Source organism: Lycorma delicatula, chromosome 4 (genome assembly GCF_047948215.1).
Source record: "Lycorma delicatula isolate Av1 chromosome 4, ASM4794821v1, whole genome shotgun sequence".
Taxonomy (NCBI): domain Eukaryota; kingdom Metazoa; phylum Arthropoda; class Insecta; order Hemiptera; family Fulgoridae; genus Lycorma; species Lycorma delicatula.
Window position 1 is genome coordinate 102,088,549 of NC_134458.1, and position 15,286 is coordinate 102,103,834.

At 30.5% G+C, this 15,286-nt stretch overlaps 1 protein-coding gene across 1 annotated transcript in view; it reads left to right on the plus strand.

Annotated features, from left to right (window-relative positions):
• The first annotated feature begins 200 nt into the window (after window positions 1-200).
• LOC142323712 (annexin A13-like) overlaps window positions 201-15,286 on the plus strand; it is a 32,669-nt gene continuing 17,583 nt past the window's right edge. The window contains exons 1-3 of the mRNA XM_075363839.1: window positions 201-450; window positions 12,275-12,484; window positions 13,066-13,270. Coding sequence (XP_075219954.1) covers window positions 379-450; window positions 12,275-12,484; window positions 13,066-13,270 — 487 coding nt within the window. The 5' untranslated portion in view covers window positions 201-378. The remainder of the gene's footprint in view (window positions 451-12,274; window positions 12,485-13,065; window positions 13,271-15,286) is intronic.

Below are 15,286 nucleotides of genomic sequence, written 5' to 3' on the forward strand. Positions count from 1 at the left end.
GTGTGTGTGTGTGTGTGTGTGTGTGTGTGTGCGTGTGTGTGTGTGTGTGTGTGTGTGTATGTTTTCACAAGAAAGAGGGAGGGGAGATGTATTAAACTTCTATAGCCGGTCAAAGTATAATTATTTACTGATTTAGTTATTGTTATTACTAAAAGTGATAATAGCAGTAATATTATCCTATTTTTTATTATAATTTTAAAACTAAACCTCTAAAAAACTAGTTTTATTATTATTGCATACACTGTTCAAGCAGAAAATTAATAATAATAAAAAAAAAGATAGTAGACTATAAAACCAGAATTACTCGCATATTAAGTGGTGTATAAAAACCAGTTACATAGCACTGTGTTATTTCATTTGTTCTATATACTGTCCACAATGAGGAAGTTCTTGATAATATTCATATTATCCTCTTTTATTGCAAATTTTATTCAATGTGAACAAACAACTGTAAGTATTTCTTCTTATTTTTAAAAATTATTGTAACAGTTAAGTGTATTAAATTATAGTATTAATTATTATTATTATTATAAAGTTTTACTAAAAAATTAATCATTTCAATCAACTAGAACGTAGATATTGAAATATTTATTTCTTATTTCAAAATTGTAGTGCTTTACAACTGAGTATTACCTAGTAACTACTTTTCTGTGCTATTCCTAGAATCTGGTTTGAATCCAGTTAAATGCATAGTTAATTACAATTGTATTTTAATGCCCTTGTTGCCTATTGAATATTTAGTTAATGATACTTTCTTAGGTATATATAAAATATATTCAGCTAGATTGAATAAAAACCAACTGCCAAAATGTATTCCAACTTTCATGAAGCATTTGAAAATTAATATATATCTTATAATCTTAAAATAAAAATAAAACAAACAGTTTAACAATCGGAAAACAATGAAATGTTTAAACATGGTTTACAATAAATTGTTTTTAATTTAAAACTATATGGTCATTTCAATTATTAAACAATTAATGAATTTTTCTTTTTTTTTCTTTTTTGGCTACTAAGAAAATAAGATATTCACAAAAATAGATAAATAATAAATTGGGGCAATTTAAGTTGGAAGTTTTAAATGTTTTTTTTTATTTTAAAAGAAGTTCTATTTATTACTGTTATTCTAAAAGAGTTACGTAATAAATACTCATTTTATAATGTTTGTAAATATTGTTTATTTGTCAGTTAATATTTGTGATTATGTGTCCTTTTTTTATTTTTTTAAAAATCTATTTATTATTATTAATTTATATATAATTATACATACTATTTTCTTTGAATCTAGTTTTGATGATTTTTTTACAATCAAAATTGTCACAGTTTTAGATTTTAAGTAAATTATGTTGTAGATGATTCCTGAGTAATTTCTGGTTTTCCAGTTTATTTCTGTAACCCCTTAGGGTAGTTCCTTTTTTATATTTAGTTTAAAATAAATAGAAAAACAAGTTTATTGCTTAAAAACCATATATAATAATTTTACTTAAACTCTATATGAGATGGTCATGTTGGCAGTTAATCAATAATAATTCTGATGAAAATTACAAATGAGAAAATAAATTAAGTAAATAAATGAAAAAGAGAAGAAATAAAATTAATAAAAAAAAAAATATTAATTGACTAATAAATAATACTTGTGAGATATTATAAAATTGGAATCTTGAATAATGTTTTTAGAATATACGTATAAATAATATCGCTATTTTAGGCAATCCCAATACAGGGCATAAATTTAGTTTTAAAGAATCCAATAGATCGCTCACGATGACCAGTAGTAGTGCACAAATATAAATATAAACATATTTACAAATTCCTTAGTGTCTAATGGTAATAGTTATACAACGATCAAATGGACATCTAGTTTTAGATTTTAAGTAAAATAATTTCTCTCAAAACAGTTTTTGAATATAGTCTTGTTTTCTTTTTATTTCAATAATTTTCCATATTTTTATTTAGTCTAACAATTACTTTTAATGAATTTTAGATCCAAAATTTCAGAGAAATTCCTAAATTTCATTAAACATTGTTCAAATTTTGTTAAAAATTACTTTAACTCAATTGGGATTCTGCACTATTAAAGAATAGCTGTCTCAACGAATCAATAGTGCTGTTTACTATTCATCCAACGAGTATTTGTTTAATGTACAATTGTCATTTATATTTTCATGTGTATTTTCATTACTATTTTTAGTTGTAATATTTTGTATTACAAGTTATTGGATCAAAATATATATTCTGATGAATTTTGAAAGCGCAGAGTATTGCTAATGATTTACCTTTATCAAACTGTAATGTTTTAAATATAGTTTAGACAAAAAAAATTTGATCATTGAGTAAACAATAAATTTATTTAGTTCACTGTATAATTATCTATTAATATAATTAATTCTACTAGTACTACTAAGGAAAGGCAGTATAAAATTATTTAAATATATATATATCATTAGTGAAATTAATTTTTTTATTCATATTATTCATCTTTACTATTAAATTATATTTTAATATATATAGGACTTTCATAACCTATTCCACTCATGAAAATAATGGTAAAGGTTCATATAAATATATGTCCTAAAATTCCTAGTGAAAGATTCCACTCAGATTTCAGCTACGCCGGTGAAATGAGATCGCACTGAAGTTTTAGGACGCAAATTAAGGGCAGAATTAGTGATTTATTATGGTTTTTTAACTGAAAAATCAAATAAAATAGATCTCAGAACCGCTACTGCAGTAGTTTTTGAGAAATCTGGGGTAAAAATCAATAAATCGGGGTAAAAAACCTGTTTTTTTTTTTTTATGTTTGACGTACAATAACGTTGTTAAATGAATAATAAACACAAAACTTGTAGAGAATTTTTTTCTGAACAAAGTGGTGTAAGATAAGTTGAATAAAACAAAGAAAAGTTAAAAAAATTCGAATTCTATTTAGAAATAGTACATTGCTACAGTTGGCAGAAAAGTACTTAATGTTAAAAATCACCAAAAAAGGGTGATGTAAAAAATTTGTAAAAACATAATTTACTTTTGAAGAATCAAAAAAAAACTGGAAATTACAGCAATTGTAAAATAAAATTACTAAGATAATAATTTTTTTATTAGCAACAGAAATATTATAAATTATTTCAAAGTTGCCAATAAAACAGTTGTCAACAATGCGCAAAATTGTATTAGTTTTAAATTATTCTCTAAGATACATTAAGTATATCGGGTACTGTGAACTGTGATATTGTTAGCGAAAGTTTTGTATAAATTTTAGTTTGAACGCGATCGATTTGTCATTAAAGTAATGCTGTACTTATTTACAACAGAGGAATACGCTGATGTGGTATTCATTTTGGGTGTGAGTATAATGGTAATGTTACAGCTGTTGCCGTAGGATATGAAATACGTTTTCTGAATCGCAGGATTTCAGATCCCAAAACAATTAGCACGACTTTTCGTAATCTTCGGGAAACAGGTTCATTACCTAGTATTCGTACCAGCTATGAACGATCAACACGCCAGCACGGTGCTGTATCGATGAAATTATTATCGATGCAGTTAAGCGTAGTCCAGGCGTCAGTGCACGATATCTTTCTAAACGGATCGGAGTTTCGTATTCGATGATTTGGAGGACACTTAAACAAAACAAGTTTTATCCTTATCATAAACAGCCAGTTCAACATCTACACCCAGGAGACGCATGGAGTACTGCAACTGTGAAATACAAATCGACAACTTACGCAAAGAGCATACATGGTAGAAGTAAATCCTCATAAAACGATGGAAGGCAGTTTTCAACGCCGATTTAAATCAATGTTTGGTGGGCCTTCTTCAAAATCAGCTGTTTGAACTGATCAAATTACTGGCCGCTTAAATACTGAGGTCTACTTGCACTTTATTCAAGAATTGCCGCAGCTGCTTTCCAGCATCATGATGCGCCTCCCCATTTCTCTTGTGCCGTTTCCACTCACTCAAATCATCAATTCCCTGTGAAATGGATGGGTCGTGGAGGTCTATGTTCCCAGCCACCAAGATCGCCTGATATAACATGTTTAGAGTTTTGCTTTTGGGGATGGATGAAAAACGTACGCATATACAAAACAAAAATACATTCTCGTGAGGAATTAATTGTCCGCATTATGGGTGCGGCTGAGCAACTTAAGGGCAGCTCTGAAGAACTAAAAATAGCAAAAAAGCAGTACAGAAGCGTGTCAAGAGATGTGTTGAAAATGGGCTCATTTTTTAACATTATTATAAACTGGTAAAATAATGCACTTTCGTATAGTATGTAAAAAATTGTTATCTAAGTAATCTTTCTTCATTTATTTATTTTTATTCTAGAATCGTTGTCTAATTTCCAGTTATTTTTTAAATTTTTAACAGTAAATTTTATTTTTACAAATCTTTCACAACACCAAAAAAGAATTTGGTTTTTGTTTACGTTTACCTTAGTAAACGTACTGTTTCTAAAATTCGAATTTTGCTAACTTTTCTTTGTTTTGTTCAGCTTATCTTACACCATCTTGTTCAGAATAAAATTCTTAAAAGTTTTACTTGCTTATTATCTATTTAACAATGTTATTGTATGTCAAACATAAAAAATAGGTTTTTTTACACCGATTTATTGATTTTCACTCCAGATTTTTCAAAATCTACTGCAGATGCGGTTTTGAGACCTATTTGATTCGATTCTTCAGGTCAAAAACCATAAGAAATCACTAATTCTTCCCTTATTTATTTTTAGGACATATATTTATATGAATTTTTACATTTATTTTCAAGTGTAGAATAGGTTATGAGATTCCCGGAAAAAATTCATGATACACTTTATATACATAAAATGCATGTCTCTTGGTAGAAGAGATACATTAATTTTTTTGCTTTACACTATCTGTCTCAATCTTTTTTATGGCTGTGCATGTAAACAACTTGAGGTACAAGAAGCTCAAGTCAAAGTTTATTTCCTGAAAGTAATAATGTTCATGTTGTAATCAGTCTCTACAAAGAGCTCATTTCTACGCTGTTCATATATAAAGAACGGAACTGTCGCATCATTTATTTGTAAGCTCAGAAACAAGCTATGGAAACCACACCAAAAAGCTTGAGCTGAGCAGTAATATAAAATACATAATTAATCATATAAAGTAATAACGAATAAACAAAATAAATTTAATGAAGTCAATATTAGTGCATAATATAATAAACATTTGAAATAACTGTTAAGCAGATATGTAAAGATACTAAACAAATAAAGACAGCATTAAAGAATAACAGTTTAGAAGCCCTTAAAATTACTTGTTCATGTAAAATGAAGATGCAAAAAATGAGATTTTAGTTCTGTTACAGGAAATTTTTTAATTCTATTTTTAATAGATTGGTTGGAAAATGTTTTTAATTATTAAAAATTTTGAGTGATATCAAGTAACAATTTATCAGCAAATAAAAATGTTAATTGTTTGTTAACATTGAAAATAAATTAACCTATGAACCTATAATCTCTGAATGGAGTACAATTTATTAGTGTTGTTAAGTCACATATTTTTGCTTTTCTCTCTTTGTATGTACATAATATTTATGCTTTTCTATCTTTGTGTGTGTGTGTGTGTGTTTGTGTATATATGTATGTATGTGCGTGCGCGCGAGTGTTTATATATTTAAGCATGCTCATCAAAATGTGACTATTAACAAAATCTATTTCCTGTTATTAAACCACTTAATAGAATAATTTTAAACAACTAAAATGTGAAATAAATTTTGTTTGTTACTTTCTCCTTGAAGATTTATTTTCTCCTTCGAGCAAAAATTATTATTATCTTTGATTCATATAACATATGACAAAATGAGGTTTGTACTCTTAAAAAGCAAAGAAAATACTTATGAATTACTTTTTAAATTGTTTACATCATGAATAAAGTGATTCATGAGTATTTTATTGTTTTATTTTGGTTTCTGATACTTTTTTATGTTACCATTCATCATTAAAATGAAAGATGCAATTTCTAAAACCACTCATCTGATTGTAATTAATTTTTTAAATTGTAGAAGCTACAGAGTGATTCAAAGAAACGGGAAATTTAAAAAATTAAATAACGTTAATGAAAACTTTTTTTAGAAAATGAATTTTATTTCATGTAATTGTACAAATGTTGCCATTTTAGGATACATACATTTTAGTTTATTTTTTAAAGATGACATCTTGCAGGTGACCTCCTCTTCTATGTAAACACTCACGAAGTCTCTTCGTTAAATTGTTCATGGTTTGACGTAACATCTCAACTGGAATTTCCGCAATTGCTTCTCGGATCTCTGCCTTTAGTTCTTCCGTTGTAGCAGGTCTACTGTGGAACACTTTGCTTTTAAGGTGACCCCACAAAAAAAGTAATCGCAAGCTGAGAGATCAGGCGATCTGGGAGGCCATCTAATGTCACCATTTCGTGAAATGACACGTTGTTCAAACAATCGGCGTACAGCTGCCATCGATATTCGTGCAGTATGTGACGTTGCTCCGTCTTGTTGAAACCAGGCTGTGTTAAGAATTGGTGGAAATCTCTTTTGTTGTTCCACAACAAAGGTTTCAAACATGGCTACGTAACGAGCCGACGTCACTGTAATCGCAAGACCGTTGTCATCCTCAAAAAAATAAGGGCCTAAAACACCGTAAGATGACATAGCACACCAGACGGTTACTTTCTGGCCGTGCAACGGACGCTGGTGTAGCTGTGTAGGATTTTTTGTGCCCAGTATCTGAAATTTTGCTAGTTAACAAATCCACTGATGTGGAAATGCGCTTCGTCTGACATCCACAGTTCGTGAACAAACTCTTCGTTATCATTGATCTTCTGAAGCATTACATTACAGAATTGTGCTCGCACAACTGCATCGTTCGGTTTCAGTTCCTGGACGATCTGCAACTTGTATGGATGGTATTGCAAGTCCTTCACTAACATTCTTCGAACACTTGAACTATGCAATTGTAAAGATGCTGAGAGACGACGGATTGACCGATGTGGACTTCGTGTGACAGCATCTTGTAAAGTTTGAACATTCTGTGGTGTACGGACGGTTCGCTCACGGCCTGGAGGTTTCTTTTTCATTGCCGAACCAGTTTCCTCAAAATTAGATATCCATGTTTTAATTGCATGTGCTGATGGAACACGGTCGTACCGTCCCAGATTAAAATGATGGCGAAATTCTCTACGCGCTCCCTCCACACTGTCATTGTTTTTGTAAAACGCTTTGATAGCAAATGCACGTTGCGCACCACTCCAAGGATCCATGACAACTAAATGGCAGGTTAGGTTAGAGAGGCTGGCGCCACTTATCAAGTGGTACCAATCGCCCACGGCTACCAATACAATTTTCAAAATTTCCCGTTTCTTTGAATCATTCTGTTTAAGTAAAAAAAGGAAGTAAATCTAATTTAATAAACTTTAGTTCTAAATTTCAGAAAGAACATCTTATATGTCATTTACTTATTGAAAAACTACTGGTTGATAGTGAAATATAATTTTTTTTAATGATGTAGATACTTAAAATAATTCCAAACTTATCAAGGATTTGAAATCTGAATCTACAAAATGAAAGTGTATAACTAATTTTACATCATGAAGGGTAGCTAGCATTAATTACATATATCAGACTAATAGTTTCTTGTAATATGAATAAGATGGCAAGTCTGGGAAAATTTTGGCGTCAGTCCTGTGTCGATGAAAATTAATCGCTTAAATTTAAGATCAAGATATGATTTCCGTTGAAAAAATTCTAATTATGTAAATTAAAAATTATAGAATTTCACATAATTTTTATTTCAAGAATTAAAAATAATTATATCTGATTTTTCAGTAAGATTTATTTACTGATTTTCAACATTTTTTACTGACAAAAACTTAGTAACTACGGTATCAGAGGAGCTGCTTACAATTGGTTAGTCATAGATTACCAGCTGTAAACAAGTGAATGAAATTTAATCTTTTGATAAGAATACACATGTGAAATTTAGGTTCTCACTTCAAGATGGAGAACAAGAAGTGTCTCAAAAAGTATTTTTGGTCCCATGCTTTTTTTATTGTTTACTAGCAGACCCGGCATTGCTTCGATATTTCTAGATTTGAGTATAGATTAAATGAACACAATTGAAAGTTTGATATAACTTAAAAAATTGAACATTATGGAACTTCACAAAATTTATCCTTTCACTTTATCCCTTTTCTCTGTTTCACCTTTCCCTTTTCCCCATTTTCCCTTTTTCCTTTTTCCCCGCGCGTAAATCGGTCCAGTAGTTTTTTAGTCTGTAGCAGACACACATACGAACATTGCCTTTTATATATATAGAATAAGAAAGTCTGTTTGTATATTTGTTTATTTCGTAAATATCTCGATACCGGCGCTACCTAGTGGATATGGGTTTTGAAAAAAAATTTTTTTCACGTTACTAACATATATTCTGAGTATAAGCCAAATCGGACCATAAATGCAATTTTTCCAAATATCTCGACCCCAGCCCCATCTAGTGAGTCCATTTTTGCAGAGGTATTTCTTTCCATGTAACACATATTCTGAATATGAGCCAAATAGAATTTTTGGAAATATCTCGACCCCAGTGCCACCTAGAGGGTCTACGTTTTGCAAAAATATTTCTTTTCACGTAACTAATATATATGTTCTGAATATGATCCAAATTGGATCATGAATACAATTTTTCGAAATATCTCAATCCCAGCGCCACATAGCGGGCCCAAACTAATTCAGAAATCTTCGCGGGCGTGCGCACAATTCGCCAAAGTTTCATCGCAATCAGATGAATGATATAGAAACCCATAGGGGACAAACAGACAAACAAACAATCATTTTCATATATACATATTTATATATCCTTTAAATTCTTCTATAAATATTCCATTTAAAATTGTAGCTTTGATGATATTGTTCATTATCTTTTTCGCTGAAAGCCTGGTACCGTTGCAAAGTCGTGGTGGATTGATGTTTCGGAGAAGAATGATAGGCACACCAATTTTCAATGTTAAAATGTGCGGCGGCATGCCTGGCAAATCAAGTGAATTCAAGAATTCAGTTGGATAACTGACAACTTTGTCTTGATTAATTACAGTATCGATAGACTTACACGTTGTCGCTTCGCCTGGTATTTCGTTTTGAGTACTCCACTTGATGGCACTGACATCATTATTTTTGGCTGCTAATAAAGCACGTGCACTGAGCCACTGATGATTTTTGTAATTCTGTGCGATATTTGGGAAAACTTTGTGAATCAATTAGTCTGTGATTGCTGTGATTTTATAGAAGTTTGTTGGCAGTGTGATACATTTTGTCGATTCTTCGATTGGAATTTCCCATTCCCAATATCCAACAATTGTTTTGCGAAACGTTCAGCGGATGCATCATGTTGTAGTTGTATACGCATATTGGTCTTCAAAATCAATTGTTTACGTGTCGCCATAAAACTGATGTTTTGTTGATATTGCATGTTGGTGTCTGAGTGATTTATATATTCAACGGCGATTTCAGTGCTGAATGCGCTGTTCGGCCACCATCCAAAAGAGTTGCCACAATTCCAGATGAAGCGATTACCAGTGCAATATTTTTTCGTGATCGTATGGTTGTCAAAATAAGTGAAATGAGAAAAGTTTTGCCTGTGTCTCCGGGCACATCTGGGAAATACAATCCGCCGCTTTAGCTTGTAATTACATACATAATTGTGTCATACGCTAGGCGTTGTTTTCGAACCAATTTTGGAAGATTCGTTTGAACAAATGTACCCAATTCATCGACATCGAAGTATGTTTCTTGTTGCAAATCACGGTCGAAAAGGTCGTTTGCAGATCAATTCGGTGCAGCCATTCCCAATTGTACCAGTACTTTGTTAGCGATAGCCAAACTTATGTCCTCAATCGAAACCAATGCATTATATACGTTTGGGGTGAATTGAACGTCCGGATTTTGAGTTGTTGTACGCAAACGATGTAGAATGTCTTCATTCATGTAGTCTTTGTATTTTTCCCAAAGATATTTTGGATTGGATGGGAAACACATTGTCAATTTGATTGGAAATAATGTGTATATTTTCTGTGGTTGAGTTGTATTCGATCCATCGTCGATTTAATTGTCCCTATGTGCATCGTTTTCAAGAAGAATTAATTTTTGGTAAGCTTCACGATAACTTGCACATATTTTATCGTTTTCTGTCCTGAATTCTTATAAGTATGTCGATCCACGTGCGTTGATTAACAGAAATCGCAAGTAAACGCATTCTGCATTGTTTGCGTGAACAGTGTACAGACGGCCTAACGCGTCGGTCGAATATAAATTGGGATGTCCTCCAACTGTTTTACCTTGTTTGCAGCGTTGAAACCTTTTCGCTGATGCATTCCATGTGTAGTATGTTGGCACTTCAGAGTAAAGTAGCGTCTTTGCAAATATATCATCCCCGCACAATGAGAAAAATACAGTTAACGTTGTTGGCGGTGGTGGCAATGCTTTTGCACGTACATTTTCTGCTGTAAAGTACTCACGTTTTCCATTTTCAAGGTGAAGTGCCAAATGAACAACTGTTGGATGTCGTTCATGGATTGGAAATAATAAAATGCGCCATATTGCTTCATTGCTACTAATGTAGCGTTCCAGTTGATATTGGCCGATTTCATCGATAGATGCAGTTACATTTCCCACTCCAAAAACTGCCATATCGCTTCTTTTGTTGACATATTTGCAAATGTACTTGATAGATTTTTCCGAATTGCAATACTCGACATTGATGTGTCCTTTGAATGTTTTCGAGAGTAACGGTGAATACGGTACAACCCAACGATTATCGACTTCAACATCATTGTTTTTTTACTTTTAAAGTGATGGATTTGCCACCATCTTCAGTTGAGTGTCGACGATAGAGTGGATATCCATCATTGCCAGTGATAGTCTCGGCAAGTAAGTCTCTTGGGTATCGTTTCGTGCATTTTTCATCAAACATGCATAGTGGTTTGTTGTTAAATAAGCCACATGGACCATAAATCATGTTTTTGGTGACAAATTTAAATAAGTTTAGATCAATTTTGACATCCGGTATTTTTGCTGAGATGATTTCATCAATTTGATCTGGTGTGATTTTTTCGACCAAAAACATGATGCTTGACAAATAAATCCATTAAAGACTTCAATTTTTGTTTTAACACACGCGTGGAAATATCATAACGATCCGATGATAATTGTCCAGTTAACAGAAGTTCTTTCATCCCACGTAATTCATACATGTGATGGTAATAAACAAATTTGGGCGGCCGTATGCGCGAATATACGCATATTGCATCTTGTGCATATTCATGCATGTGCCGTGGACTACCTATAAATGTGACCGGTAGTACGACCATTTCTCCCAATTCATTGGGATTCACATTGCCATCATTAACAACTACATCATGTAAATGAATTGACTTTGTTGATCCCAGCGCCACCTAGACCATATCTCGACCCCAGCGCCACCTAGCGGGTCCTTTCTTTCTTTCTTTCTTTTTCCTGTTTAGGCTCCGGTAACTACCATTTAGATAATTCTTCAGAGGATGAATGAGGATGATATGTATGAGTGTAAATGAAGTGTAGTCTTGTACATTCTCAGTTCGACCATTCCTGAGATGTGTGGTTAATTGAAACCCAACCACCAAAGAACACCGGTATCCACGATCTAGTATTCAAATACATGTAAAAATATCTGGCTTTACTAGGACTTGAATCCTGTAACTCTCGACTTTCCAAATCAGCTGATTTGGGAAGACGCGTTAACCACTAGACCAACCCGGTGGGTTCACCTAGCGGGTCCAAACTAATTCAGAAACCTTCACGGGGGGGGTGCGCACAACTCACCAAAGTTTCATCGTAATCGATTGAGTGGTATAGGAACGCATACAGGACAAACAGACAAATAATCAAACATCCATTTATTTATATATATATATAAGGTAAGATTAATGAATGACTTGCTTCAAAATCTTGAGACATTCGTTGTAATCCTTTTCACAGATGACAGAACTGTACCAATATCTAAAGATAATTATTTTAAAGGAATTGAAAATTGTTCAGTAGCAGTTCAAAAAATTATTCACTAGATGGATAACCACTGATTAACCATCTACTTTAAATATGGATAAAATCATTGTATTGTACTTCCGAGATATAGATGGGATTTATCATAAAAAATTACATAGGAATAAGCCAAAGTTATCTGTGAAACAAAACTTTTATAGACCAGTTATCACCTTCAATTATTTCATTTTGTTGTTTTTTTCAGGCAAAACCTTCTGCAAATGTTCAAAAAAGTAAAGGTATTCAAGGATCAGATGTGTATACTGATTACAATATAACAACTGATATAAAACAATTATATGATGCTATGGTTGGTATTGGCACAAATGAAACTGCTATAATTGATGTTATAGCTAATCGAAATAGTGCACAACGGCAAGCGATTATAAAAATGTATTCTGATGTATATGACAAGGTATTAAAATATCTCTATATACTAATTAAACTAATTCATTGGTAAATAATTAATTAATTCACATAATTTTAGAGTAATTATTAAGTTTTTAACGAATTATTTTATTAACTTTTCCATACTATGCATCAACTTGTACTTCTTAAATTGGATCTAAGTTTCATTCCTTAAACTAATTGATGAATTTATATTTACTATTTTCTTTATAAACAGTATTTTTCCTATTTTGCATGCTATTTTAATAAATGATGCATTATTTTGGTGAGTATAAAAGTTTTTGCATTTTATGTTCAGTAACATGTTTATGTTCAAGTGTTTTGCAACCATAAAGAATTTTTAATAAGATTTTATATTCAGTATGATACTCTTAGAAGCTCTAAAATTTGTGCTTCTATAATGAAATAAAGGTTACTTTATATGATAATAATGCCAGATTATTATTATTATTAATCTAGAAACTTGTATTCTAACTGCATAAGTAATACATTATTTTTATAACCACATAAGGATATTTTATTAATGAATAAAATAGTTAATACCATGAATTAATTTAATAGATTGATTAATTTCGGTTTCATTTTTAGAATGTTGTTCAAGATTTGAGAGGTGAAACTTCTGGAAATTTTAGAGATACTATAACTGCATTAATGTTAGATCGAGATGATTATCTTGCTAAACAGTTAAATAAAGCTATTACATCATTTCTACCAAATGATCATACTATTATTGAAATTCTGTGTACAAAATCAAAAGATGAGTTGCTATCACTGATGATAACTTATGAAAAACGTAAGTTTATCATATTTATAAGTATATTTAAATATAGTTTCAATTGTATTTTATTAATTATATTATTAAAGTCATATTGTTAAAATAGACAACTAGTAAAAAACAAAATAGATTAAAGAAAGATATAAAGACAAATAGTTATATTCTATTTTTCTAAAGATTTTTATATTGGGATAACTTTATTGCTTAACAATTAAATAAAGCTATTAATTATCAATAAAGTTATTAATTGCATAATACATTAAATGACATTTAATTAAAAAATAGATAATTAAATTTGATTAATAATTAAATTAAATTTAATTATTCTTATAAGTAATTATGTTCTGAACACTAGCATCCAAGTAACAACACATTCCATTCTAAAAAAAAAATTAACTCATTCACAATAAAGTACCAAAAGAACACATATCAGAAATAAAAAAATGTACTAAACATTACAACAAATCAAAATTACTTGATTTTTCTACTCAAATTACTTCCTATACGTTTCCTTGATTCCACCATCCAAGCAAAAATTTGCTTTAAGTACACAGACATAAAACAAACACATGCTTACAAAATATAATAGAATACTATTATAAATGGGAGTATATGCTCTTATGTATCCAAAGGAAAAGAATAAGATTATTCTTTATAGTAATTATTCTGCATTATTACATGAAATTACCCTTGACTGAGCACTCACAATGAACTAATTTTGTTTATAAAAGGGAACCGACAGAAACGTAGATTACACTGATAAACTTAATTTTTATTTCCTAACATGTGATACACGATTTTAATCTGTTTTTTATATTGAAAATGAGCATAATCTCATTCTGTGATAGAATCTTTCTATCACCCACCATTTTTGAAAAAGTTGTTAATTTTAATTAAAGGATTTTTTTAATTTTTTTAATATATAGTTAGCATTTTAAGCTCCTATATTGTATTTTGTTAGCTCATTTTTTATTGTTTAACTTTGTTAACATAATTTGTAAGCTATAAATAACCAATGCTAGACAAAGAATTAATCATATCATAGTCACATATTATGACAACATATCTAATGCTGAAGAGAGTGAGCCTTCATGGACAAGATTAATCACGTCTGTGCAGGTCAAAATACATGAAAACACAACTGTGTTGTTTGTATTAAGTACTGGATTTAGGAATGAATTAATTTTGTTCAGTCTTAAGTTTGTTAACAATGCAGTGTCATAATGTCTCGAAATTGTGTAAATGATGTGGATGCCTTTTATGTATGTGGTGAGTTTACCATAAAATCAAGTAGAAATTTTTGCTATCCATAGAATGTTTCTTTGATGTATAAAGTAATTTTAAAAGAATATAGCATCTTACTACAAGTGTCTGCATGATCATGTTTAAAAATATACATAACTCATGAATAGAGTACCATCATTTAAAAATGTATCTTTCAATAGCTTCTTCTTCTTGTTTCCTAATACGTAAATATTTTTATTGCATAGATTCTATTCAATGATAATCCATATTATATGTTGTAGATATACACGGACAATGCTAATTCTAAACAAAAATTGTTAAGTTCTACTATGGGTAAATCTTGTTTCAAAATAATAATTTATAAGCGTTTAAAAAAATGAAAAAAACAAAGTAAAGAATAATTAAGGATTGATGGTAGGCTCAGTCAAGTAATTATTCTCAACTACATCCAGAATTAACAGTAAATTAGCATGTTTTCATGAAGTATTCATGTCATTTAGAAGTATTCACTAAATAATGAATAATTATTTCTCAAAATTAAATCAATCATTGTTATAATAAGGAAAGATTCAGTAGATCTGTTTCATTAATAATAATTTTAAATTTAAAAATTTAACTATCTTATAAATAATGGGATAGAATTGATCTACCATGTCCATTGGCCTTGATTGTATTTTTTTATATTTTATTTATGTTTGTAAGATTATTTCATAATGATAAGTGTAATTTCCTTGTCTATTTCATGTTTTTTACAAGGCCATTAATAACTGATTCATCAAGGGAAATACT